The 27,648-nt window shown below is 41.0% G+C and overlaps 9 protein-coding genes across 9 annotated transcripts; 5 read left to right on the plus strand and 4 right to left on the minus strand.

Moving 5' to 3' along the window:
• The first annotated feature begins 31 nt into the window (after positions 1-31).
• Positions 32-1,708, plus strand: BDB00DRAFT_853841 (S-methyl-5-thioribose-1-phosphate isomerase). Its single transcript, XM_053125656.1, has 3 exons — positions 32-94; positions 209-728; positions 845-1,708. Coding segments are annotated over exons 1-3 (1,119 nt in total). The 5' UTR covers positions 32-93; the 3' UTR covers positions 1,443-1,708.
• On the minus strand, positions 1,643-2,017 carry BDB00DRAFT_853844 (ribosomal protein S28e; the record flags this gene model as incomplete). The annotated part of the gene is made up of 1 exon (XM_053125657.1): positions 1,643-2,017. A coding segment is annotated over one exon (204 nt), but the record flags the coding sequence as incomplete, so codon positions are not given.
• Positions 2,018-4,897: 2,880 nt separating this feature from the next.
• On the plus strand, positions 4,898-7,519 carry BDB00DRAFT_853846 (uncharacterized protein). Its single transcript, XM_053125658.1, has 6 exons — positions 4,898-5,692; positions 5,785-5,880; positions 5,959-6,216; positions 6,320-6,424; positions 6,511-6,591; positions 6,695-7,519. Exons 1-6 carry the CDS (start codon positions 4,967-4,969, stop codon positions 7,388-7,390), a joined length of 1,962 nt encoding a protein of 653 aa, XP_052973752.1. The 5' UTR covers positions 4,898-4,966; the 3' UTR covers positions 7,391-7,519.
• A 175-nt stretch (positions 7,520-7,694) lies between these two features.
• BDB00DRAFT_774328 (uncharacterized protein) lies at positions 7,695-8,320 on the minus strand (the record flags this gene model as incomplete). The annotated part of the gene is made up of 2 exons (XM_053120149.1): positions 7,695-7,995; positions 8,106-8,320. The coding sequence occupies 2 exons, from the start codon at positions 8,318-8,320 to the stop codon at positions 7,695-7,697; spliced, it is 516 nt and encodes a 171-aa protein (XP_052973753.1).
• Positions 8,321-8,565: 245 nt separating this feature from the next.
• On the minus strand, positions 8,566-10,246 carry BDB00DRAFT_115308 (uncharacterized protein). Its single transcript, XM_053116113.1, has 3 exons — positions 9,042-10,246; positions 8,867-8,971; positions 8,566-8,759 (listed from the first exon to the last, which is right to left on the minus strand). Exons 1-3 carry the CDS (start codon positions 9,993-9,995, stop codon positions 8,694-8,696), a joined length of 1,125 nt encoding a protein of 374 aa, XP_052973754.1. The 5' UTR covers positions 9,996-10,246; the 3' UTR covers positions 8,566-8,693.
• A 1,696-nt stretch (positions 10,247-11,942) lies between these two features.
• Positions 11,943-13,641, plus strand: BDB00DRAFT_933466 (general substrate transporter; the record flags this gene model as incomplete). The annotated part of the gene is made up of 3 exons (XM_053129119.1): positions 11,943-12,023; positions 12,118-12,875; positions 12,963-13,641. The coding sequence occupies 3 exons, from the start codon at positions 11,943-11,945 to the stop codon at positions 13,639-13,641; spliced, it is 1,518 nt and encodes a 505-aa protein (XP_052973755.1).
• A 52-nt stretch (positions 13,642-13,693) lies between these two features.
• On the minus strand, positions 13,694-14,539 carry BDB00DRAFT_774351 (ribonuclease H-like domain-containing protein; the record flags this gene model as incomplete). The annotated part of the gene is made up of 5 exons (XM_053120151.1): positions 13,694-13,851; positions 13,955-14,147; positions 14,229-14,254; positions 14,344-14,395; positions 14,456-14,539. The coding sequence occupies 5 exons, from the start codon at positions 14,537-14,539 to the stop codon at positions 13,694-13,696; spliced, it is 513 nt and encodes a 170-aa protein (XP_052973756.1).
• Positions 14,540-14,831: 292 nt separating this feature from the next.
• BDB00DRAFT_774361 (kinesin motor domain-containing protein) lies at positions 14,832-19,765 on the plus strand (the record flags this gene model as incomplete). The annotated part of the gene is made up of 19 exons (XM_053120152.1): positions 14,832-15,119; positions 15,224-15,328; positions 15,418-15,696; positions 16,010-16,061; positions 16,131-16,324; positions 16,447-16,590; positions 16,719-16,800; positions 16,887-16,990; positions 17,058-17,135; positions 17,302-17,443; positions 17,525-17,633; positions 17,760-17,838; positions 17,919-18,041; positions 18,405-18,482; positions 18,611-18,703; positions 18,782-18,931; positions 19,017-19,088; positions 19,186-19,473; positions 19,562-19,765. 19 exons carry the CDS (start codon positions 14,832-14,834, stop codon positions 19,763-19,765), a joined length of 2,664 nt encoding a protein of 887 aa, XP_052973757.1.
• Positions 19,766-21,766: 2,001 nt separating this feature from the next.
• Positions 21,767-22,919, plus strand: BDB00DRAFT_792652 (uncharacterized protein; the record flags this gene model as incomplete). The annotated part of the gene is made up of 3 exons (XM_053121142.1): positions 21,767-21,873; positions 22,431-22,608; positions 22,770-22,919. 3 exons carry the CDS (start codon positions 21,767-21,769, stop codon positions 22,917-22,919), a joined length of 435 nt encoding a protein of 144 aa, XP_052973758.1.
• Positions 22,920-27,648: the final 4,729 nt, after the last annotated feature.

A 27,648-nucleotide genomic window follows, 5' to 3' on the forward strand; every position in this document is an offset into this window, starting at 1 on the left:
GTTAGTCGGTTTAAAAAGCCGACGAACAAAACGACTGTACGGGCCTCACTTGCACATACACGCACATCACACACACACAAATCGCCACAAAATAGTAAAGTTTTTTTTTATTTATTCTTTTGCTGTAAAGTTCTGCAATTACCCATATGAGTTGTCACTCACTCTTTGGTGCTTTCCATCGAATATAACTGGGACTCACTTACTATAGTGTCGCGTACACTTGAAGCCATTCAATACACACGAGGCAATCTTTGCATTCTGAACCAGCTCGCACTTCCCCATGAAACTATTTTCGAACCTGTCCTGAACGTGCAGGACGGTCATGCCGCTATCAAGACCATGAAGACCCGTGGCGCCCCTGCAATTGCCATTGTAGCAGCTCTTTCCCTTGCCGTCGATGCCCATGCCCGACTTGAAAAGAACGAATTCGGAAGTGTGGACCAGGCCAAGGAATTTTTGCTCTCGTCCCTGGATTATCTAAAAACTTCTAGACCTACAGCTGTCAATTTGTTCGATGCTGCTGCTAAGCTTGCCACACTTATCAACAATGTCGCTCAGGATGCCAAGGAATCCAGCCAAGTTGTTAATGCCTGTATCGAAGCTGCGGAGCAGATGCTGGTGGACGATGTTCAGGACAACAAGAACATTGGCAAGTATGGTGCTGAATACATTGTCAACAACGTGCGTGATAAGAGCAACATTAGCGTTTTGACTCATTGCAACACTGGGTAAGTCGTCACTGTTATTCTTGTCACAGATTGGTCTTTTGGTTTATATACTACGCTTACTAACTCTTATCTACATTTATCACTGTTCTCTTTTTTATATGTTATGGGGAAAAAAGTTCCTTGGCTACAGCAGGATGGGGTACTGCATTGGGTATCATTCGTGATCTGCACCACAACGGCCAGCTTAAGCATGCTTTTTGCACCGAAACTAGACCCTACAACCAAGGCTCCCGTTTGACAGCATACGAATTGGTCTATGAATCGATTCCATCCACCTTGATCTGCGATTCAATGGCCTCTGCTCTGCTTCGTCTAAACCCTAACGTCCAAGCCATTATTGTCGGTGCAGATCGCGTTGCTGCCAACGGCGACACTGCCAACAAAATCGGTACATATCAACTCGCCATTACTGCCAAACATCACGGTATCCTCTTTATTGTCGCTGCTCCTTCGACTTCCATCGACTTGTCTATGCAAAGCGGCAAGGAAATTGTCATTGAAGAACGACCTGCCAATGAACTCGTGACCACCACCGGATTGCTCGAGGATAACCAAAGTGCCACCGTCCGCACAGCCGCTCAGGGCATTCATGTGTGGAACCCTAGCTTTGACGTTACTCCTAGCGACCTGGTTTCCGCTATTGTCACTGAAAAGGGTGTTGCTGTCAAACAACCCGGTCAGTCCGAATTTGACTTGAAATCCTTCCTTTCATAAAAAAAAAATAATATTTTCCCTCCCAAACTTTCAAAACTGTGTATATCTCCCCTTCACTCGGTGTGTGTGTATCTGTTCTTCTGTACGTGTAAATGTGTGTATACAAAAATATAATAGAAAGAACCAATCTTCAATAAAAAAATCCCGTGAGCCAGCCAATTGTTGGAAGTTTCTTTTTTATTGTTTTTTAAATTAAAAACAAAAACTCCATGCGATTTTGCTGCGAGAGAGAGAGCGCGCGTATGCTGCTGCTGCTGTTGTTGTTGCTAGTGTAGTGCGTTATGTGGTGTACTGGAAAAGAGAGAAAAAAACGTTGCGGAATGATAAGGTCGAATCGTTGTTTGCGATCGCATCGATTTTAACGTTTGTTTTTAACGGAGACGGCGAGCTTCACGTTCGGATTCCAACAAGCACAGAATGTCGTTCTCGCGGACGGGACCCTTGACGTTACGAATGATGCTACGGGCGGTGTCGTCCATGAATTCGACGCGGACCTGGGTAACACCACCACGGGAACCAGTACGGCCGAGAACCTTGATGACTCTAGCAAGCTTGACGGGAGTTTTTTGGGAATCCTATCATCCATCCATCTATTAATCCATCGATCCAACGTATCCATCCATTGATTTATCTCATTCATCCATCTTGTCTCTTTTCGTCTTTAGGATGTTTTACCATTGCTTGTTGGTGCAGAAAGAGGAAGTCTGTACAATTGATCGGGCTGCTCACTCACTTGCCCGCTCGCCCGCTCGTCCCAACCAAGCAGCGCACAGTGTTCGGAGTTTTGTCACCAGGCATTGCTACTTGACTCCTCAGTAGGTGACATCCTCATATAGCGAAAGCATCAGTTGCTGTAGACCTTTAATATAAAATTGATACCTGTTCTCATGGTTTGAATTATGTACACAGTAACATACGTTGTTCTTTCAATAAGATAATTCTGGCTTAATTTCTCTCAGATTGACCGAGTTTGTAGAATAACCTCATCATCATGTTTCTTCTTTCCGTCTGTATTCATGTCAGGCAGCGAGGTATCATCATGATTTTATATTTTAAAAACAATAAAACAATTCCCAAAGGATAAGGGACGCATAAGCAGGGTAGATTCTGAAGACATTATTTATTTCAGCGAATAAATATGTAGCTGTTCAAATAAAAGGTCTTTTTTTACAATAGACCAAGCCTTTTGCATTATTGTCAACATGTTACCTAGGTTGATTACATCAAACATCCTCTGCTTGAACGACACGTACGGTAAACGTGCTATATTTGCTAATTTAATAAAACGGTAAAAAAAATGTAGTAAATGTGGCAACTTATTACTGTATTACATGCTTTGTGATTTACTGTGCATACAATACATATGTATACAGTTTCTAGATCACAACAACTCAACATATAGAACTTTAGCAATGAATTATGCTCTGAAAAAGGAGTCTTGACCCTACCTGCGCTCAATTTACCAATGCGATGAAAGTGCAAAATGCTTCAAACTTCTTTTTTTAATTTTGGCAAACATTACGGATAGATGCTTCAGTAAACTATATGAATTGCAGTATAAAGATCAAGACGTTGCAAATTACAAATAGTAGTACTGTATGATATCAGCGTCAGCGCAATAAGGTTTGAGGAATCCGGGGCCTTCGCAACCTATTGATCTTTGATGATAGAATCAGTGCTTTGCCCGCCGAGGTAAAAGCCCTCATACAGCGGAAGGGTACGCGGCTGCGCATTTTTTACCTACATTTTAACAAAGCAGAGCATCGATATACTCATATCCGCCAACCCCAAACAAGTAAGCGTCTTGAAACAGATGGCAATCGTATCGAATCGTTTGTCCGGGACACATTTTTCATAGCAAAGACTATCACGGACCAGTTTCTCAGGGCTATTGGACAGTCAACTGCATACTATATATACCAGGAAAATATAATTCTCTTGTAAAAGGTTTCAAAGGAGATACTTTCAGTCTCAATGTCGACATCATCACGGTAGTTGCTTGAGCTTAGGCTCCAGGCTTTTTTCCCCATGTCGTAAAAGCTTGAGAAGACGGCGCTCCAAGAAGTTGCTAGCGATAAGACTATCTTTTTGATGCAAAGAAGATGTCCAGTGTCTTGAGTGTGGACTGGTTATCATGAATTAATAATAACTGGCTCATTAACCGAGATAGATCCACCAAGTACAAAGGTACGTGGTTCTGGAGGGGCATTTGTTTTCGTTGTTGCTCATCTCGAGGTCGCATAATATAAATATTCTTTGATAAGTTCTGGGGATTATGAGTAATTCTCACCAGCTTGTTGATAAACAATTTACGGCACACAGCCTCGAAAAGACAATCATCAAGCATCAAAACCTGTATAATTAGCGAGCAACACAATAGTGCTGCTAGTTCGGTTTCTTTTCAAACAAACATTCAAATCGACCCGCGTCAGAGCAGTTGTACCTATGTGGAAAAGACAAGTTAGTGATTAACTGTTGAGGAGCAATAATATTTAGGTCTGATCTGAGGGATGTGAGGTGTCGATATGTAGAGAGAACGGTGGCCAACGATGAACCTTGTCAGTCATATAAAGTTGTTGAGAGCTTGGTCAATGAATGAAATGATTTTAAAGTGTATGTAATGCACACGTTTTTGTATGGATCCCACGAACCGGGGGTCTTGTTCGAACAACATATTCGACTGTTCGTAATCCTCCCGTATACCTGGGAAATTTGCTGTTATGAGCGTTTCAAGCACTGCTTTATCCGCATTCCTTTCGATATACATCTCCAAATCATTAATGTATCGAGAAGAATTAAAAAGAGAACTGCTTTTGTAATCTGTAAGAATAATACATCGTCATCAAGTAAAACAGTGGATGAATATATTTCGCCAAGTATGGGTTACGGCCAAATAGATACCCTTGTTATCAACGGACAATCTTCTGGCTATATTGTCAGAACATAGTATAGCGCTACCCGCGCATTGACGCCCGGAAAATATCAACGGTGCCTATTGAGTCGCTCTTCTTGAAATCTTCCTCCTGATGTTGTACATAAGCGGAAAAACCAGTGTAAGGTACTTGCATATCATAAAGACGATAAACATAAATAACAGGAAAAGAGTGCTGTTTTTTTTATTTCATAGAATAGCTACGACTAAACATACATAAGCTGCTATCAATGGACTTGTTTTGACGATATTCCCTTGTATATATCCCAGGGGCTCGTATGCTATCGTCGTTTCTATCAACACATATAATTGTCACTACTTTTATTTAAGTCAAAATACTACACAGTGCTTCGAAAAGCGTATAATAAACTAGCAACGGCAGCTCCTTTAGGATAAACATACCTCTTTCTATGTTAGTTCATCATACTATCAAGTCATTTGATAATGTGTGCAGAGCAGCACCTGAAATAATAAGTTCAAGGTCGAATTTCATTGGTGGAAAGTGAGCCAGAGACTTAAAAAGGACGACTGTTTCGCAGCTGCTTTCTCTCTCTCGCTCACACACCTCTCTGCTCGACAAATCACTTTTTCCATGTCTTCCATTTATAATACTTCACATTCACCAGTCAAAGGACGAGGTCGCGGTATACCCCCACAACGACACGGCCCAATGGGCATGCCTGGTCAACGGCCTCCCATGCGACGACCCATGACACAACAACAACAGCAACAACAAGCAGCTGCACTCAACATTCCATACAATGATTTTCAACTAATGTCATGCAAACGTCGAGGAAAGAATCATGTGATGGATTTCAAAACAGCTAAAAAGGTTGATTTCAACAACTTTGCACGTCCCGTAAAATTACAACGTAAAGAAGGCAATCAAATGTACAACCGGTTTGCAAACAGAGGATCGCCAAGTAATTCAGCAACAGCACAAGCAGCAACAGGCGGGACAGCAGGAGCAAATGCTTCAAATGCAGCGAGTCCCAGTACCAGCAATGTCAATAGCAGTAATGGAACACCCAATGGGGAAGCAAGTGGTTCACAAACTCCCCAACAACAACAGCATCAGCACGGACCTAAGACTGGTGCGGACACGTCATTGATCGCTCCACTTGGAGGCGCTACCCGCAACAAACAAATGTTGTTCAAGAAACGTACAAAGCAAATCTACCTTGCAAAAGAAGATACCAGACAATTAAAGGAAGAGGAGCACAAGCCATGGATTTTGGAGGATTATGATGGCCAGAACAGTTTCACCGGTACATATGAAGGTGGTCAGCGATCCGATTACGTGTTTTTTGTTGTGTCGGTAACTATGCAAACCTCCTTCTATTATTTACTTCTGGACTACCTTTGTAAGGGTTTAAAAAGCGCTAAATTATTTTCTTTATATGTGATTAGGGTAACGACTTCAAAGTCGTTCCAGTGGATCGTTGGTACAAATTCCAGGCCAAGCGAAACTTTCGTACATTCACACTAGAAGAGGCAGAAGAGCAGGTGATAATGAAGCCCAATGTTTGCTAAGGAGCAAATCCTACAATTTATTTACTTTGTGAACATATTCATGTATTTTAGCTTAAAAGTCAACAAAAGCGTGAACAAAACCGATGGATGATGTTGAAGCGCAATAAAGCTATTGCTGATGATGAAGACGAGGCCAAGGTGTCTACCAAAGTCAAACGACGTGCATCTGACGACGAAGACGAGTCGGGTCGACAAAAAAGTCGACATGATTCAGACATCGATGATCTCGATTTCGACGATGTCTTCCAGGACGATGAAGAAGGAGGTGCTGAACATGAAGCAGAGGACGAAGATGTGAAAGATAGCAAGGTAAAAAAAGAGATAAAAGCGGCCATTCTAATATTTATTTACAAATTATTTCAAGTGTGTATACTAACCCATGTTCACTTTCATTGTGACTATTCATATGTAGGAACGCCTGAAACGCGAAACAAAGGGATATACATTAGGTGGAGAAGACGATGACGATGATCAGCAAGATACAGAGGATCTTAACAAGCTTACTTCGGAAGGAAAGGTTCGTATTAGCCTGGATAGCGCGATGTGTGGCTCTGTATACGTATCGAATTATCAAGCTAAGTAGCTTGTTTTCGTTTATTATAGCAAATGAAAAAACTGGTTCGAAATCTCGAAAAGAACCGCGCATACGATAGTGATGAAGAAGGCGATCCGTATGCTAGCAGCGTAAGTATCAAAAACCTATATAAAATTTATCCAAAGATGGCCGTGAACGGATTCTAGTAAGTATGCGACGATGTAAATGGCCATATGAAATCTTTCTCTTTAGGAGGACGAAGTTGATTCTGAAGCCGAGAAGGAAGAATCCAAGTCTGACGCAGAAGGGTCACAAAAGGATCAACAGCAAAAGGATCAAAAGAAAACCACACCAGCAAAGAAAAAGGGACCTGTACCTGGCAGCAAAGCTGGTTTACACAAGAAAGGGCTGGCCGCCAAGGTCAAGAAAGAAGGATTATCAAAACCTATTGGTCGACCTGGCTCGCCGTCTATGCAACAGGTCAAACAACATGCAAAATCACCTTCACCGCCACCGCCTCGACAAGCATCGCCTAGTGCCAAAGCTGCGGTTCATTCTAGTCGAGAAGCAAGTCCAGTGTCGGCGGCATCATCGGCAGCAAGCACAAAGAAGCGTAAGCTCGAGGATGGTGCGAATAGTCCTGATGGCAAACATCATCGTAGTCATCAACATCACCGACCCACTGCAACGTCTCCTGGTGGACCAGCGTCCTCAACAACGGCTGGCGGTGGTTCTGCAGATGATTTGATTACTGAGGAAGAAGTGATTGCAACGCTCCGTGGCAAGCGAATGACTACCAAGGAATTCTTGATGCATTTCCGCAAGCGTATTAAGAAGAATGCTAGTAACCGTGATATCATTACTGGTCTCTTGAAGAAGGTTGCAAGACATAACACTACCGATGATCCTAATACGCGTGTGCTGGAACTTCGTCCCGAATTGCATTAAAAAAGAGATATTCTCCCTCCCAGAAAAAGGAGTTGGAAAAATGCTTAAGTTGATTATTCCATGGTATATATTTTTTACGCTTTTTAATAATAAAAGGTGCGGAGAAGAAAGAAGATTAAAGGAGAGGGTTGTACAAATTGTTTGTTTGACTTGCTTTACATATTTACAATGATTTAATAAGTGGGTAACAACAATGATGTTGGCTGTTGTGGTAGCTATAAGTGATGATGGAAAGATACTAATGTATAAGTATGCTATGCAACGAAGATAGTAGATTGTATGAAATGTAGAAACAAAATCGTATTTATGGTACGTGAATGTTGAGTTTTTCGACTAGTCCCGGCTTGAGCTTCTCGGCTTGCGCTAAAACGATCAGGAAATCATTTTGATCATGCAGCTGCAAAGCATCTTTTAACTTGTCGATCCGTCCAAACCCTTCATTTTTGCTGAACTGAATAAATGCAACTGCTAGTCGAACAAGCCATCGGCGCCACTGCCTTACATAGGCTTCCCGTAACCGAGTAGGAATGGCCTGTATTTCATCCAGTAATGATTTCACCATAGGTGCAATCCTATCGACTTTATGGAAGACAGTGGACTGTTTCCTGTAGAAGAATAGCAGTAACATGAGCATGTGTATTGTATGGATGGTTTATTGTTGATTTCCACAGGTATGTCCCTTTGCGCCAACATGATTAAATGCTAATTCACTTACTTCCATTCTGCTGAGGATGCCGATCGTTCAGATGGTGGTTGAAGGTATCTCGAGAGGTCATCTTCGAGCTGTACCTTGACCCAATCCCGATATTCCTTTTGCAGTTTTCGATATGCTGGTAGCAAAGGCGTCTGCTTTACTAATAACCTTGACATATCCACGATGGTCGTGGGTACATTGGATTCTAATACTGCGACCTCCAATTTGAACCGCATTCGTTCAACGTCTTGGATCAATAGACCCTGCAAGTACAGATCTGCCATATACTTGCGGCTTTTCCTTGCATGGCTTGATCGATTTCGCTCGTCAGGTGATAAAAATAAACTCAATGTGTTGATCATCTGTATGCGTGTGTGTTGCAAAAGATCATAATGTATAGAATTAGGTTATCAGTATTTGTTTCAGCACAAACATAAACTTGAGAAGAAAACAGTTTTTGAGTGATTTTTACCATATTCATTGTGGTCAAACTATTGCCCAGCAATACTGATGAAGCATATGTTTGTAGATGCGATGTTACCACTCTATTGTATGGATCCTTAGTTTTATTCCCCTTTGAAGTTGTTCCATAATGATATCCCTCAATATTTACCTCCCAAAGAACGGCGAATCAAACAATTGCCTTGACTCCTGATCAAGTAGATTGTAGCTGATCTTAAAAAGAGGTTAATTATGTTTGAACACTTGAAGAGTGAGTTCATTTTGTATAGCAGCGAAAAAAAAAAGAGAAGGCATGTATGTGATATGTCAGTATATTGTACCTTGTTGCATTCCAAAGGTAATGACACAGATTCGATCTCCATAATGGACTGGATGAACGGCGCCAAACATCGACGAGCAAAGAAGTCCAAAGCAGTGGACCCACTCTATTGTCGAATTACAGGGGTGAGGATTATGACGGTGATGCATTAAACAAGGAAATCTTTTTTAGCTTACGATATTACGTCGCCGAGACAATTTGCGTATTTGCTTCAATGGTTGAATCAACAATAATGGCACACGGTCTCTGAGCACATGAAAATAAGGCGAGAAATTGCGCAGATAGCGAAGCGGCAGAATAAACACTAATGCAGATAAAGCAGAAGAGCCACTACTACCACCATTATTCCTGTCATTGTACAGAAATGCAGCGCAAAGAATGCCTTGGCGATGCAACGTAATCCACTTTAGCTCAACGCCGCCTCCGTCCTCGGATATGGATCGGCCCATCTCACCATTCAAGACTTGTCGGCCTATCAATGTCTGTAGCTTTTCATCCATGGCTGCTTCATCGTCAGCGGACGACCAAACTTTTACCATTTTGGGACCCATCACGTTCGACCATTGCAGCAACAACACAGCCGAAAAGAAACAGGATTCAAACAATTGATCTATGGATCCGTCATAGTAGTAGCTGTAATATTCTTCTTTAGAGATCCTTTTTGTCGCTGCTGCCGTCGTCTTTATTGGTGCTATTGCTGTTGTTGTTGCTGCTCGCGTTGTTTTACTGCTGGATTTAGTGTTGCTACTATTCCCGTTACTGTGTCGCCCACTACTGCTACTACCTCGACGGCGATGGTTATGTTGTCGTTGTTGGCTCGTCAAGACATCATTTTCTGTTACGATGCCGATAGGCGATGCTACATCTGACAATATGGCAGTTGGTGAATAGATAAACGACGTATTATTCAGAGACGTAGGTGTTGTTGCTCCGGGTGATGATGATGAAGGCGCATTGGACTCTACAAAATAGGATGAGAACCACAGAGAGCTGTTGTTGCTCAAAAAAAAAAAGCTCATAAATAGATTACCCGTACTAACCATTTGCAGCATCCTGAAGCGCAACAATTGCCTCAGATGGGCCTTCTTTAATGATGGGTGGTGGAAGTTCACTAAAGATAACGCTATCATGATTGATAGAGGGTGTCACCACCGTACTGTTGCCGCCACCGCCAGCGGAGCTCAACGGTGAAGCCAACGGAGAAACGGAACCGTCAGCTTGAAAGACAGGCGACTTGATGCGATGACGATGATGATGGTGCGATTGTTTGCGTCTTGCATCGTTACGTCGTTGCTGTTGCTGTGGTTGCTGATCGGATTCACTGCGATCGTTTTCGAATTTACTACCAGGTTTGTGATCGTTGGCAGTCCGCTGCGATGACGGATCGTCGGAAAACGGTAGCTGCTGCTGCTGAAGTTTCTGTTCTTCGTCACCGCTGCAGTTGACAACAGCTGTAGTTATGATCTCTAGTGGCTGTACAGCTGTAGTTGAAGCAGTCGCTTTTGTTATACGCGATCGAGGTTGCTGTTGTTGGAGATCAAACTGATTGTTGTTGCTGTTGCTGTTTTCGTTGGGAGTCGTTGAACCCATAGAGGTGAATACCAGTTGTAGTAGGTCGTTCTACTAGTAGTAGTTAGAGACAGGTATTGAAAAGCAAACGCTTCACACGTTTACGCACCAAAGTGAACGGGGTGAAAAAAAAATAAATGAAAGCAAGGAAGAAGTAGAGAAAAAAAAGTACTGTTTGTGCAGCTTGTATGTGCTTAGCTGCGTAGTAAATGAACCGGTGTGTGGGTGTGTGAGTGAGAAGGTTGGGTGTGGAACCATCATGCGAGCTCTCCAAATATCCGCGCTGCAAGAGAGTAATCATATTAAAACTTACGTCATATACCTTTTTTCAAAAGAAAGCACTGTCTCTTTACTTCTTTCCTCTGCCTGCTACTGCCGTTTGTGATTGACGCATGGCCTTCCTCTCATCATCTGCTCCAACCAATTTTATCCAGAACTTGAGTATAAGATATAGAACTGCTTGAATTCTGTTGATTTATGCAATGCATCATAGAGTGTGTAGATAAGAAACATCCTGGTTTTTTTTCTTTTGCTCGCCTGCTGGTCCCTTGTGACCCCATTGAATAAGTAGTGTTGATAACGACGATGGTGTACGTATAATACGTTTATGCTCTTCACCACCCCTGCCGCTCTGTGCAACATCAAACTCCGGTTCGGGTTGCCTGTACCTTTGCACTGACCACTCTATATTAATAAGAGAAACAATAGTTTTGTAATCAATAGAGTCATGTATCTTGAGGTTGACGAATCAAATTTTCAGCCTTGGATAATTCATGCAACTTTGTCGGATGAGCTTATTTGGCGAGATATGTAGGAAAAGTTTATATGTTATAGAAAAGCATGAAAACCAAAAGCTGATGGCACGCTCTACTGTTTAGCCCAGATCAATATCATGATCGGAGAATAGTGGTAAGGCCTAATTGCGCTAATACACCGTTAATGAGATACGCGGAAAGAAGAGAGTCGCATGTAATACAATCGTTGCGGGTTATTTTTACCACAGTTGTATAACATAGAAGAGTTTGCAGTTACAGCTATATTACACTTCACTTTTTATCATTATCTTATCGCCATCTATCGTCATAAGTGTGTTTTAGTAAGTGACGACACAAAGGAAAGAAGCACAAGGAACAACAACTAGTATATGTTTGTATTCAATATGTGGGGTATGTTATATGTGTTATGTACTAGTGTACTACGTCCATTGATGATTATCACTGTTAGTATCAACACTGATACGCTAGACACACTTCACGTAGATAATGAATTGAAGGCTTTTAATTATTTCGAATGGAACGGGCATTCTCGGTAATTACACGTTTAATCTTTTCTTCGCCGAACTGCGTTTTATAATTTCATTTACTTTTCATGCACATATAAAACCACTTGGCAGTTTGAGGCATGAAATAAATTAAACAAGTCTCTTTTCTATTTGTTCATCCCTTTATAGATATCTACACACCCCGTAAAGACAACAGCGAGTGCGCTGAAGGTTAATATATTATTCAATGGTTTTACAAGGTGAACGGCTTTTCGCTGCTTCAACGCTGATGGCGGCTGTCGCTTTCCTGTTATTTGGATATGATCAGGTTGGGTTTGGCTTGCTTTGTTAACTAGACAGATGACTTGCTTTTCTTTATTGTTTGGTTACTAATGCAGAACAATCAAAAACAACAACATTAGGGTGTCATGTCTGGTGTTGTGGCAAATGACCGGTTTATTGAATGGATGGGTAATCCAAGCCCAGGACTTATGGGCGCGATTGTTGCCATATACGAGATCGGATGCTTTGCAGGTGCACTTAGTACAGGTCGTATTGGAGACATTTTGGGACGAATCAAAACTATCCGGTTAGGCTGTACTATCCTTGTGCTCGGTGCAGTGATGCAAACAGCTTCTATCAACATTGCCATGATGATCGTTGCCAGGACTGTAACCGGGGTGGGTAATGGTATCAATACGGCGACTATTCCAGTATACCAATCTGAACTATCGCCACCGAGCTCGCGTGGAAAGGGTGTTGCATTTTCAACAACAGTGCTTGTGGTCGGTGTGGCGCTGGCATACTGGCTCGAGTACGGTCTGTATTTTGTCCACGGTGATTTTGCCTGGCGGTTTCCTTTGGCATTCCAGATGGTCTTTGGCTTGCTTTTGATCGTTGCATCGTATTTCTTGCCCGAATCACCGCGTTGGTTGCAAGCACAGGGGAGAGAGACTGAATGTAAGCAAGTATTGGCACGGCTGTGGAGCGGCTGTGACATCAAGCATCCACGGTGTTTGCGTGAATGGGAGGAAATCCGAGATGGTATAGAGGTGGAACGGCATTCGTCTGCATCGTATCGAGAGCTATTTTCCAAGGGCAAACATAATAACCGGTATCGGGTCTTGCTGAGCATTGGAGGCCAATTAATCCAACAGTTCAGTGGCATTAATGTCATCAGGTGAATCTTTATCTATGACCAACAATTGGAGGGTTAATCAGACAGAAGATGACAAAAGTACTGATCAAACATCCATGATAACAATAGCTACTATATCACTATTGTTTTTGAGAACTTTATGCCCACAGACAAGGCGATGCTCATGACGGGAGTTGACGGAATCGTATATATTATTGGTGCCACGAGCGCCATCTATACCATCGACCGTTTGGGCCGGCGCAAACTGATGTATATTGGTCTACTTGGTCAAGCGGTAACGCTTGCGCTAGTGGGTGCCTGTCAAGCCCTTGTAGAGCAAGGAGGTCACGATGCACTAGTGCCCGCGGTCATCATCTTTATGATAATATATAATTTTGTTTTCGGTGCCACCTGGCTTAGTCTCGCATGGCTATACCCATCAGAAGTTTTCTCAACTCTACTGCGCGCCAAAGGAAATTCTCTTAGTACGGGTGCCAACTGGATTGGAAACTTTATCGTGGCTGAAATCACACCCATCTTGTTTCAAAGCGTCGGCTATTGGACTTTTTTAATCTTTAGTTTTGCAAATGTCTTGTTTTTGTTGCCTGTGGTACTTTATTTTCCGGAAACTCGGGGTAAATCCCTAGAAGAGATAGAGACTTTGTTTGCTGTTCAAGATGAGGATGAGGAGGAGAAGACCGTAGCTGTTGGCAAGAAGAACAGCACTACTACTGCTATTTCTATAAACAGTGGTCATCGCCGTAATCCTTCTCCTCGTTTAGATGACAGCGTCAACGACAACAAGTAAACGTTCAATAACAAAATTTTTGTATACCATGTAAAGATAAGTGCTTAAGGGTTTATTGTTGTTGAGGGATGAATACATGCTTTTGGTAATACTGAAGTTCGGAAATGCTTTCCTTGATATCATCGAGTGCGCGATGGCAGTTCTTCTTTTGGACACCTTTGGCAATGTCCGGGTACCATCGCCTCGTCAGTTCTTTGATCGTGCTGACATCTGTAGAGAGATAATTGTACGTTTGTTTGCGTATTAAGTTAATATGACATTGCTGCTTCTGCTATATAGGAGAAAGAGGATTCAAGTGGCAGGTAAACTTTACCAACGATACGGTAATGCAAATAGTCGACAAGTTCAGGCATCTCTTTCTCAAGGAATCGTTTGTCAGCATGAACAGAATTGCCTGCGAGTGGCGCTTCACCGGTTTTAATGTGCTTCTTCAGAAAGTCCAACACTTGGTCTTTAGCATTTTCAGTGGACACTTGTGATTCCAGAACCGCTTTGGTTAGGCCAGACTATTGTGATTTTTGTTTTTCTCGTCAATATTCGGCTTTGAAACGCAAAATTGATAACCCACTAATACTAATAGACTTTACAGCGCCATGATGTTCTTTGCACCAGTCTACATGGCAACAAATAGATGATAGGTCCGTAAGTCATCATTGTAAATACCGGCAAACTAAATCGTGGTGATAAGCCGTTACCCCTTACCATTCATATTATCCATAAGTTCACGGGGCTGGTTAATAACAAGCTCTGGTCCCTTGTATTATGCACAGATTAGTTATGCTACATACTAGCCACAAACCCATCAAGTTACTACCTCGGCAACAATATTCAGATCGCCGTCCGTTATCAATACGGCAATTTCGATCAAGCGATCTTTAGCAATGTCGAGACCTGTCATCTGGATCGCTTTTGGCATTAGCGCAAGTACGCAAAATCTGGGCATAGAGAGTCATTGTATACCTCACAATCAATCCAAACTAGGGGATTCTTCACCATGGTATTAAACTTGGACAGCAAAAAACGCGAGCAGAAAACCATGTAATCGATTTTTGCCCTCAAATTAAAAAAGCGCGTAACGTGTGTGTGTGTGTTTCACAAGGCGCGTACCAGCGCAACCCATAACTATTTTATTTTAAACCTTTTTTTACTTTACTTTCCAGGAACCCTTCTTTTTTATTTTAAAAGCGATCATGTCCCGTAATGACCGTGGCGGTAATACTGCTACCACCATTACTACAACTCCAGGTCCAAAGACTCCTAATCGTACACCTCAACGTTCAGCAACAACTCCCAATCGCACTCCCACTCGAACACCAACGCAACAACGATCCTTTTTCAATCCAAAAACTATAGTACGACCCACACCACCCGATTTCACTGCCATGTCCGCAAATGACTCTATAATACGCAAATCAGTTCTTGGGAAACGAAGCGACGATAGTTTTGTACCATACAACCCTGAAAAAGAACCTATCAAGGTAAAAATTATATCATATTACCGTTTTTCTACGCAGAAAAAGCCTGGGCTGATTATCTCTTTGCGTGTGTGTAACATATACATTTAACTCTCCTGTGTAATTAGGCCTATCTACGAATACGACCGCAACCTGTAAACCATGAAGCAATGGTAGAATCACCGTATCTACAAGTTGTGGATGATCTTGAAGTATCCATGACGCCACCAGAGGTACAGATAATCAGGAAGGATAGCTCATGTGGAAATGCGATCCAGAGTAGCGGCCCAAAATGAACCACGTATATATGTATATTATATAGGATTCGAATGCTTATAGAACACGCAACCGAGCACCCGAACGATACAAATTCACAAAGATATTCACTGATTCTGTCACTCAACAAGATTTCTTCAACAAAACGACATTGCCGCTAGTTCGGGATGTATTAACTGGAGAAAATGCATTGGTGTTTGCCTACGGAGTCACGAACTCGGGCAAGACGTATTCGGTGATGGGAACAAAGAAGGAACGTGGCATATTGCCTCGAACGCTGGATGTTATATTTAATAGTGTTGATGGTTACATAAGCGAATCCAAGGTAGCATCAATTATTCAGCTTATGAGGAAAAAAAAGGCTGGATTGTCGGTATATCTAGAGGAAGTTGCTTGCTTATTCGCTCACTCACGCGCATGCCGTACTTTAAAATATACAATCTAGCTCAAGCCTGCGATGCATAGCTTGGTCCAACCGTATGAGAATCCAACGGAAGAAAATAGACATGTATTAGAGGGGTTAGGCAATGCCGATACACCGCATCCACACCCAGGAACATCCGTAAGTGAATCTATCTTTTCTTTTTCGCATGTACCAAATATGCCCCTGACCCCGCTTAATTATGATAATGTTGTAGAACCCAAATTTATGGGAAGGATATCACTTGCCAGCTGAACGGGATCAAACTAGTAAGAAGAGAAAGATAATTATAGCGGTGCAATTGTGTTGTTGGAACTTACATGTGTCGTATGTGTTAGTACTCGACATTGGCCAAAAATTCGAGTATGGGATCTGGGTCTCTTTTGCAGAAATATATACGGAAAAGATCTATGACTTACTGGTGCCTCCTAACAAGCAATTGAAACGGCAATCACTATCGCTCAAATACGAGTTTCGAAGTGGACACAAGTACATCTCTGGTCTAACGGAAGTCAGTGTTCAATCTATTGAGGTAATCGCCCAAGAAATTTATTCTAAAGATACAAACGTGCTGCGTTTGGGTGGATCAACGAGATGGATGATAAAGACACGCTAACCGAACAAAATACATGCTCGAAATCCTATGTATTCTAGGAAGCATATGCCTTGTTGCACGAAAGCCAAAAAAATCGCGCTGTTTATTCTACTTTATTGAATCATACCAGCAGTCGAAGCCATAGTATCTTTACTGTACGGATTGTTAGGACTCCTATTGATGACGAGGACTATGTCATTGAGGTAATACTTTCAAAAGCATGAAATATCGCTTAACAATTAGCTTTTCCAACCTTTCTCTCCTACTTTTGTACGGTTTTATCATAATCAGTTATTCAAGTATTAACTGGAAAGCTCATGCTCGAAAATAGGACCCCGCTTATGCAACCGTATCCAAAATGTCAATCGTGGACCTGGCTGGCTCGGAACGGTATCGGAATACATTTAATACCGGTAAGAAAATAAGTGATACAAGCTCACTTTGCTTGAATGTATGTCTGACCGTAAAACGCTAATGGAAATTGCTTCTATGTCTGTAGGCCAACGATTAAAGGAAGCTGGCAATATCAACAAGTCATTGATGGTCTTGGGCCAATGTATGGAGACGCTCAGACTTAATCAGATCAAAACAGAGATGGGGAAGGTAAGAAAAGTGTGCACTGAGAGAGAAAGGAAAAAGATTGGCTTACACAATATAATGGCTCCAAAAGCGTGCAGCCATTGTCCCGTTTAGACATAGTAAATTAACCGAGCTATTCAAGAGCTCGTTTGAGGGTGACGGAAAAGCGGTAAGTAGGAAGAGGTTTTGGGGGTGGGCGAGTGGAGCTTGGCTAAACGGGAAAAGAAAGCTCGGATGCACAAAATAACTGTGGAGGGATAAGGAGGTCAAGAAAATACAAGTTGGTTAACCAATCATTGGGATGTGTGCAACAACTGACCGGCCAACAAAAACAGGTTATGGTTGTCAATGTCAATCCTTTCGATACTGGATTCGACGAGAATAGTCATGTCATGAAATTCGCAGCTGTTGCAAAGAATGTAGCAACTTGGCGTCGGATTCATCCCAAACTCGACTTGCATGGCATTTCTGGCTCAGGTATAAACAAACAAAAACAAGGTTGATGTTACACACTTTTAATGCTGCTGCTCATCGTCATCGTCACTTTATGTTTTGCAGCTAAGCGACTTCGCACACAATCCTACGACAAACAAAGAGTACAGCAGCAGCAGCAGCAGCAATTACAGCAATACCAACAGCAACAACAACAGCAGCAGCAGCATCACCAGTTCAATGGTAAATATCAGATGGATGTGGGAAATATGCGAACCATACAGCAAAAATTCAAGAAACGCTAATGTTAATGCTCAGATGATTACTTTTCGCTGGGCGAGTTCGATTTCTCACGATTGAGCGACGAAGAGGATGAAGATGAAAGCGACGACCCGTTCGTTGACAATCTAATTATACAACTAGAAGATCTCCATGGAAAGGTAAAAGAGATGATCATGTGGAGTAGAGAGAGAGAGAAGACGACAAGCCATGCCTTTCTAAACGTGTGTGAATTGTATAGTGGATCGAAGCCGAAACACGCTGCGCTACCATTGAGTCAACAGTACGTCAGCAGGTTGCCAAGGAAACCGAAACCGAACTGCGAAAAATGGAAGATATCTACATGTCTGCATTGAAGAGTCAAGTAAGTGTAACTCTCTCTTTTATATTTTGCCGCAGAGAAGAAGGGGGTGATAACACTCAAATCGAATACGACAGAATGATATGAACCAGTCTGAGATCCGTGAACACATGGAGTCGATGCATAAGGATGCTTCGGGTAAGTGAATATGTGTGAGCATCTCAATGAAGAATAATAAGAGGAGGAGGAGAAAAAAGCGGGCTAACTCGCATGCACATGGTGCATATAACAAATGAAATTTAAGATCAAGTGCACGAGCGAATATGGGCCGATGTAAGTCGATATACTTTCTTTTTTTGTCTGCTACAAAGTTCATAAAGCCTAATAATCAAGGTTGTAATTTTGCAGCTTCACGATAGACAACAGTCCCTGACTGCCGAAATGGACCGGCTACGTGCCATCATGCGTGATCACGAGGCTACCAAACACAGTCTGTTGGAAAAGGTATAGTGCTATCGCATGTGTGTGTTTACTGGAAAAAAAAAAGAGAATTAGAGTTTCGGCAAAACCCCTTGCTAACTCCCCCCGCTTTTTCCTCCTTTACATCGCTTACCATGGCTCTATTCTGCTAGATCGCTGAGCTAGAAGGTGACAAGCGACGTGAACAAGATACGAATCGACAGTTGACACAGCAGCTTCGTGAACGTGAACAAGAGCAGCTCAAGGTTTCATCTTGTTCCTCCGCGTCTGCATCAGCATTAACACATGAACCTATGGATGAAGATGGCAGCGAGAACGATCAGCGTCCTGCACCCGCTGCATTGAAGCGACAAATATCCGAGATGGATGTGGACACAAACATCAACAGCAGCGAGCACAAGGATCCTAAATTCCAAGAAATGCTCGAGCTGCGAAAACGACTGCGTCGTAGCGTTTTCAAGAACGGTAAAGAGGTTAGTGGACTATTCAATTCGATAGTTCCCGCTTTCTTTTAGTGCCATGTCAAGAACTGACACGTGAGATCTTTTGTATGTACAGTATGCCGAGGACGCTGGGGATGTCATGAAGCAAGTGGAAGAATTTGAAGGAGTCACGTTTGAGCTGATCAAGGTAAGAGTTTGCAGAGCAAGGTGGAACATGGAGTGTCCTTCTCTGGTTCTCTGTGATCGGAAACACCCCCAATTGACCCTATTTGTCTGTGTTGCAGGAAACGACCATGGGCCGCCTTTTGAAACTCATTGCTCAAAGGAAATTCGCCAGTGACCCTGCACACATTCAAGAACGTGCTACACGGTTGTTTAAGCGGTTTGCACGACTTTCAATTGATGTCTTGGCACCTGCCAAGGGACCGCGTAGCAACAAAAACAACAACAGACACAATCACACGGTGATGGTCAGTGTGGATGCCGGCAGGGAAGAAGAGTTAATATCAGATATGCGTGTTGCGCTTGAAACTCTGCAGCATGAGAACATGAAATTGAAAAGCCGAGTCAAGGTAGAGTTTAAAGCTCGCACTGTCAGCACACATTGCACCCAGTATCCCGCTATGACTCGGCTAACACAATGACGCATATGTGTAATAGGCTATGCATGTGGGTCAACGTCGGTTAAAACAGGCGTTTGAAAAAACCAAAAATGATGTGTCCATTGCGTCAAGCGTGGCTCAACCTCATCATCATCAACATCAACAAGAGAATTACTTTGAACCCAATACGGCGTCGGCACAAGATCCGGAGCCTTCCGAAAGCACTGAAGATGTAAGCACTTGTGCGCTATTGAATATGTGATGGACTGGTGGAAGCAGCACCGCTCGCGTTATTATTATTATTATTATTATTATTATTATTATTGTTATTATTATTATAGGCTCTAACCTAGTCGTTCCTCTCTGCTGACCTGAACTGTTTGTTGTTTATCTTAGTACGCACACCATTCGACTTCTCCAAGGCGATTAGCGTCGTCATCTGCCGCATTCAGTCCTATTTTGGCAGCTCCCGCACTACCGTTGCCAAGCAACAGTGACGAAGACAACGACGACCCTGTGGATGACGACGATGATGATAACAGCAACAACAACAACAACAACGAAGGGGAAGACTTCACGCGTATGTTCGAACGCTCCGTACGCCCGCCAAGACGGAGGAGGTTTGTGTTGTTCCATCGTGCCTCATCTGTTTTGAGTTTAAATGTCTGTGTACACGTATTCATCCGTACTGTTATAGAAAACTTCGAGCGAGACAATAAGTCACCCGTGGAAACCCATTACATTGATACTAGTCCTTAACCCTCGCCTCCTTTTACCACTCCATCCTCCTCCCCCAAATTCCCTTTCCTCTTACATGTCTTTACGCATACTACACTTCAATACACCCCCGAAACTACCTATTATGTATTACCGCCACCACTAGGTCGACCCTGTGACCAGAGCTCCGATTAAGGGGTCACGTACACCCTAGCTAATAGAAAAACGTATATAAAAGACAAGAGCATCGCATCGACTAGACTCTTTTATTTTCAGCTGCCCTTCTCTCTAGCCTTTCTCTTTTCTTTTTTTTTTCGCGCTTATTGCTACTTGACACTACCAAACGGATAAACGACACAATGCTTGCATATCGACCCTCCATGTATAACGATTTCCCTGTTGCACCGTACACCTATCTCAACGATTACGGCGACGATGACGACGACTTTGATCGCTTACATCTACAAGCACCACCTCCGCCGTACAGTGAGCCAGCACAGAATAACAACAACAACAACAGCTATGCTGTGGATGAGAAACGAGGACACCAGCATTATGCTCACGTTGCTACTGAGTGTCGTTGCCGCAGACGCAACAGCATCTTCCACAAGATCCATCACTTCAGACAATCGCTTGCACTTCGACGAGCCACTCGACGGGAAAAGCGACCGCAGGACGGCAAGACGAACCCCTTTGAGTAGAAAAGTAGCGAAAGGCCAATTATCTCGCTTTTGTGTACAAAGTCTATAAATGAGATCAACAAACAACAACAACCACACCAGGAATTATCACACACAAACACATACCCCCTTCAATCACAACAAAAACAAAAAGAGGGCTTATGATTGCCATTAAGAAGCAATTTCCGTGGAAATCATCATTTACCTGCATTGTTTCCCTTATTTTTTTCTCACTCTTTCCATCATCCATCAGCCTAGGCCCCCTCCTGTCTTATTTCTTTGTTGCAGGCATCAGCTTGTAAATCATCATTCACTGTATATGTATAGAATTCCATGTATTAACAACTCCCCCCCTTTTTTCTTCTTTTCTGTCTATTTATGGTATGTCATCATCATCAACAGCAGCATAACACCATCCATCACTATCATCATGTCCATTCGAATAAACTCTTTATACATAACAATTTGACGTTTCCATTGTAGGTTGTAGAGAAGGTGGAGATGTTCCGTGCGCGAATTGCTATATGCGTGCACGCTAAATTCACAAAAGGAAAAACAAGGGGGAGTCATGCATTATTGTTGTGAATGATCGGTAGCGTTTTCCGAGAGACGAGAACGTGGGAGAGACACCATTAGAACAAAGAGAGGCACATACACATCCAAAATTTCATATTATCGTTTGTGCCTTTTGTGACCTTGCAGGGTCTTGGAGGATCGTTCTAGGTGTTCTAAAGGCTATAAAGGTTACAAACGGCAATCTGTATAATGCGGATGCAAATTAAAGGAAACGTGGTGGCGAGCAGATCGTTGACCACGTAGTCGTATGAATCGACGTCGGCGGGTCCCAGGGTTGGCATTGCTTCTCTATGTACATTGGTACCCAATGGTTCTATTCAATTATTGGGACTTCAGTTTTTGTCATTAGCTCAGTATCGTCGTTGAAGAATAACACAAAAATCAGTATTGTTCGCAAGTAAAAGTTAAGACGCTTTTAAGATTGGATACACGAAGTAATGACGGTCAGGTCGTTATTCATTTTGCCGCGAGACATCCTATATCGGAGCGTGGTAGTTTGTTCATGATATGGTCGATGGTATGTAGCTCGTTGTCTTGATCTGTTGGTGTTGTGCGAAAGGCCGTGTACAACTGCTAGTAGTGGTGTCAGGGATGTGCAGCTGACGTAATGCTACCGTTTCGCGCGTGGTGCTCCGCAACGACAATCCCAAAGTGGATAGGATGGTAGCAGTGCATTCTTCGTCTGATGAGGCGACTGCGGTCGCTGAGAAAAGCGGCCAGATAGAGTATCCTGGAGGGCCGGAGACATCGGATGGTTTTAAATGAGCTGCGTCGTTCGCCGAATTGGTCTTGTTTTTGTTCTTGAGCTTCTGGTATCCTTGGTGCAGAGGATTGGTGGTAATTATTCTACTCCAATGGCCGTCGCCTTTCATACTCCAAAGCAGGGAGAGTTCAATTACACTAGCCATGCTGGATACATGCAGAGAGAGTTGGAAGTCTTGTTTTCATCGATAGGATTGATAGGAAGAAGAATATTTTCAAGCTTGTCTACGGTGAATACATTGCACTCGAAAAGATTGAAAACATATACGCCAAGCATCCTATCGTCGCCCAATTTTATCTTCGTGGCGACTCGCTTCATCACTCGTTGGTTGGCATTGTAGTCCCTGATCCAGAAGAACTGGCTGATTTGGTGCGATCCAAACTTCCATCCTTCGTTATCCGGTTTAAGCTACCACGAGCTTTGCAACAACAAGCAAGTAACCAAGGCAGTGTTGGACCTGCTGACGCAAGTTAGCAAGAAGGGTGGTCTGCGTGGTTTCGAGTTTACAAAGGCCATTCGTTTGGTGACAGAGCCCCTTCTCCATTGATAACGGCTTGTTGACTCCTACTCTTAAAGTTAAGCGTCCGCAGGCACGGAAGCACTGTGAAGTACAAATCGCTGAACTTTATGAAGAACTGGGTGCGGCCAATGGTTCGACGGCTGCTACTGCCAGGTTGTAAAAGCTATAAATAAAAAGGGATTACCAGTCGAGCTGCTACAATAAGAAACCAAGAAGATAAATTGCTTGTTATACTGTTACATACAAGGTTTTAGAATGCATTGAATATGTTACCTGCTTCTATTTTGAATGATGTGATATTACTGTATGGGTTTCCATTTGACAACTGTTGTTCTCTGTTTATTGCGTATGTCGCACGGTGACTGTAAAGGCTACTGCTTAGTAAAGATATGTTCTTGTTTACTATCTGACTACATTGATAACATCAGGACCGGGAAAATAGCGGATGTATGCATAAAACACTCGTCTATAAATCGACGGCAAAGATACATACAGAAAGCAAGTTTGTGTTGCCGTCCAATTTTTTCTTACAGTACAGCATTTGCCTATTGCATACATATATGTATTAGCAACCATAAATTCCTGTTGATCCAGTTGATCTGATATAGCACACTAGAAGACCATGTCATTTCACTTTGTTTGTAATTACATATATGTTTTATTTTTATATGAAAATGAAATTATGTGTATATATTATTAAATGAAAGGTTGAGAGGGTTTGCGAGATGGAATAAATACATTAGGAACGAGAAGAAAAACGGTAAGATGAGAGAAGTAGGAGGAGGAGGAGGAGGAAAAAGGGGGACAAATAATACATCTGCATTTGGAATATATTGAAAGGGCAGTGTAGGGTGATGTAGAAGCTATGTTGTTTGATGGTTTCACTTTGCCTTTTTCTTGAGAACAAGATAACCTAGGTTGGCGCGAAGACTTTAGGCGGTCGAATACCATTTGAACAGGTTCATGTCTTGTCCTTTTTTCAAGCAATCTTTCCATTTCATGGTTTTTGTTGTATGGCTCGCATAACATTCCTTGACCAATGCCTTTTCTTGTTCCAGCTCTTCCGGTGTGATCGGTGCTTCTGACGAAGGATGGCTCAAGGGCAGGTTTTCTGGCATTTCCAATGGGAGATAAACATTACTTATTATTTAAAGATTTGTTAATAAAATTTACTTTTTTAATTGATCCAAATATAATAAAAATAATATAAGATTTTATTTCGTTTTATATCATAAATTAAAAAATTAAATTCTACTATTATTAAAAATATGAATAAATATATACAATATGGATACAAGTATGGAAATTATAGATGATTATAAAAATAAAAATGATGAAAATATTAAAAATTATAAAGATGATTTAAAAATAGAAATAAATAAGTTATTATTAAATGAATGGCAATTTTTATCAGAAGATTTGAAGAAAATAAATAATTCATTTAAACATAGGATAGAACTTAAAAATATTAAATATATCGATGAAATCAAAAAAGAATCATTAAATAAATTAGGATACAGTTGACCCCCACTTTTTGCAGTAGCGGTTTTTCATAAAAAAAACTGCAAAAAGCGGGGAACTGCAAAAAGTGAGGATGGGTATAAGGGTGTTACACAGGCTGAGTATAGCTTAGCTTACTAAGTGTCAATTATGTGAACCAATTAAAGAATATCGGTACTTTGTTGAGGTTACTTTCACATTGCAATGTCTATATAAAAAGACTTGAATTTTTGCAATTGTCTTATACACACTACTCAAACTACACATCATGACGAAAGGAAAATATGAAAAGCTTACTGACGAAATAAGTGAAGCAGCGTATCAGTACTACGTTGCCAAAGAGAAAGCGCTGCGCAAGTATACATATAAGGATTTACTCGACTGGATAAAAACAACATACAACCTTGAGAGTGTTGCGAACACAACAACAATTTCATGAATGATTGCTAAGAGAAAACATGAAGAAGAAAACGGCATCGAGAGAAATAAAAGACAAAAAGCTCGAGCAAAGTTTCCCATATGTTTAAGCTTATTGAGTACTGCTTACTATTCACTTTACTAATAAGAAAGCAAAATAATACAATAGGAACTAGAATACGCTTTATATACATGGATAGAACAAAGATTCCATGAGAAGACCCCAATCAATTGGGATATTATTAAGAAAGCTGGTGAAAACTTTGCAACTAAGCTGCAAATCTCAACTGAGGACTTGACATTCTCCAATGGCTGGCAAAACCGCTTCCAAAAACGATATAACCTCAAGGTCCAAAAAATAAGTGGTAAAGCTAGCTCTGCTGATGTCACACTCGCAGAAGTCAAGTTGCCTGAAATCCAACGAATGCTAGAAAAATATGCGTTAAAGGACATTTACAACATGGACGAGACAGCTGTCTTCTACTCCAGTGCTCCTGTGTCTACAATTGCACCTGGACCGTTTAAAGGGGTCAAGCAGGACAAGTCGTGGATGACACTTGTATTGACGACGAATGCTGATGGATCTGATAAGTGGCACCCCTGGTTCATTGGCAAGGCACAGCGCCCAACCTGTTTCAGCAAAGTATGCTATACGATAAAGTAAAAGATGATGATCAACTGCTTATTATATTTTCTATATAACAACAGGCACAGCAGAGAAAGGTTGACATCTGGAAGTACCGTGCAAATGCCAATGCTTGGATGACGCGCGATATCTTCAAGAAGTACCTTACTATGTTGGATAAATCGATGGTGTATCAGCAAAGAAAAATTGCATTGCTCTTAGACAACTTTTCGGGCCATTTTTGCGATTACGAGCCAAAGAATGTCGAGCTAGTATATTTGCCGCCAAATACAACATCGCTTATGCAGCCTTTAGATGCTGGTATTATCCGCAGCTTCAAGGTGCATTTCAAGTACGTTGTTGTTATAATTATTAGATAGGCTTATTTTATATGTATATGGAAATTTGAAAGTAACCATTTTCTCTGTTGTATTAGGAATTTGCAATATGAGCATGCATATAGCAGAATTCAGGAGCGCTTGGAAAAAGGCTTGCCTGTTAATGACGGAAATACGTTTCGTATTGATGTTTTGACAGCAATACAATGGTGTCATGAGGCATGGTAAAGTGGTCCAGTGCTGACAATTGTAAACTGCTACATAAAAACGAGGGTAATAGATGCAGTCATGACTAGCAGCACTGATAGTGGGTCAGACAATGCAGACGAAGTTGCACTTGGCCAGATTGATGATCATCTCAGTCTTATTTATGGTGCCAACAACCTTGCAAATTTCACTTTTGATGCAGATCCACCTGAGGAAATTGCATCTGTTCATCCACTGCTTTCCGATGAAGAAATTGTTAGTGCTGTTCTTAATGAAAAAGTAGCTGATGATGTTGTTGACAACGGCAATGAAGATACTAGCATGACTGTTGTTTCATCTGAACCTGTTACACCGGTATAAAGTTTGCAAGAAAAAACAATTGCTATTTTAGATGCCCCAGAACATCAAAACATCCAGAATGAGCTCAGAAAAGTCTGGGATGATTTCTGCAAGAAAAGCCAGAACAAACAATCCAGAATCACCAATTATTTTCAGTGATAAAACCTTTATGTAATAAATATAAAGCTTTATATAGAAAACTAGGAAGTATCAGTGGTTCGATTCTCAGTGTCGCCGCTCTCTGGGGAGAATGAAAACCACTAGCAGGAAATTGCAGGTCCTGGTTTTGGGCTGCAAAATGCAAAAAGTGAGGAAACTGCAATTTTGCTAAGTGATGAGCGGGATTCCTCCAAAAAAAGCTGCAAAACTGAGGATCTGCAAAAAGCGGAGGTGCAAAAAGCGGGGGTCAACTGTATGTATCAGTTTTTTTCTTTCTAACTGTATTATATACAAATAAAGAATATCCCGGACCTTACTATGAAATAGAAAAAGGATTACTAATATTATATCATTTAGTGACTGGCTTTACTTCAAAAGAAACTAAACAATTTATTCCATATTCAACATTCTATACTATTTATAAAGAATTTTGGATCACAAATTATGAAAAATGAAATAAATTTACTGATTATTGTTTAAAAAATATGTTTTCAAATATAAAGATAAGAATTTTATCAGCAAAAATTAAAAATCCAAAACATTTTAAAAATATAACATTATTATTAGATGGTCATGATTCTTCTATAAATTATAGTAAGCCTGATATATCTTTTCAAAAAAAATGATCTTTTAAATTAAAAAAATCAGGAATAAGAACACAAATTTTATGTGATATAAATGAAATGGCTATTTTAATTTCTAAAAGTAGTTTATGTGGAAATAGTAGTGATGGAGGTATGATGCTCAATATGAAATTATATAATAATATAAATAAAGGGGATTGTATAGCCCTTGATAGTGGTTATACTCTTTTTATAAAACAATTTGAAAATCTATGTAAAGAAAAAAATTATGAATTATCGGATAATAACTTTTTTTATCCAATACGAAAAGAAAATAATATAAAATTAACAAAACAAGAAGAACATTATAATGATGTGTTTAGCAGTTTTCGTTCTATAATTGAACAACAATTTTGTGATTTACAACAAAAATATAAAAGATTTGATAATAATAACTCCATGTTAAAAGCTGATGATATTAAATATATAAATTTACAAATAAAAGTTTCATTCTTATTGAAAAATATCCAGAAATTTTGTGATAAATGTAATATTATTACACAAGAACATCATAAGTTATGGATAAATAATGATTTTGAATTTCCTACAGAAACTAAGTTAATTGATATAGTTTATATTAATGAAATGGAACAATTAGAGAAACTTAAAAAAATAAATAAAATTCAAGATGATTTATATAAATATTAATGAAACTAATATAATAAATGATAATATGAATAT

This window comes from Zychaea mexicana (assembly GCF_025766255.1).
Source record: "Zychaea mexicana strain RSA 1403 chromosome Unknown BDB00scaffold_138, whole genome shotgun sequence".
In the NCBI taxonomy this organism is placed as follows: Eukaryota; Fungi; Mucoromycota; class Mucoromycetes; order Mucorales; family Lichtheimiaceae; genus Zychaea; species Zychaea mexicana.

Bases quoted from the DNA above. Each gene is read 5' to 3' on its own strand.
- BDB00DRAFT_853841 (XM_053125656.1), top strand. The intron at 729-844 runs GTAAGTCGTCAC...TGGGGAAAAAAG, and splicing joins TTGACTCATTGCAACACTGG to TTCCTTGGCTACAGCAGGAT.
- BDB00DRAFT_853846 (XM_053125658.1), top strand. From the start codon at position 4,967: ATGTCTTCCATTTATAATACTTCACATTCACCAGTCAAAGGACGAGGT. The intron at 6,217-6,319 runs GTAAAAAAAGAG...ATTCATATGTAG, and splicing joins AAGATGTGAAAGATAGCAAG to GAACGCCTGAAACGCGAAAC. The intron at 6,425-6,510 runs GTTCGTATTAGC...CGTTTATTATAG, and splicing joins AGCTTACTTCGGAAGGAAAG to CAAATGAAAAAACTGGTTCG.
- BDB00DRAFT_115308 (XM_053116113.1), bottom strand. From the start codon at position 9,995: ATGATAGCGTTATCTTTAGTGAACTTCCACCACCCATCATTAAAGAAG. The intron at 8,972-9,041 runs GTAAGCTAAAAA...ATTCGACAATAG, and splicing joins TGTCTCGGCGACGTAATATC to AGTGGGTCCACTGCTTTGGA. The intron at 8,760-8,866 runs GTACAATATACT...CCTCTTTTTAAG, and splicing joins TACCTTTGGAATGCAACAAG to ATCAGCTACAATCTACTTGA.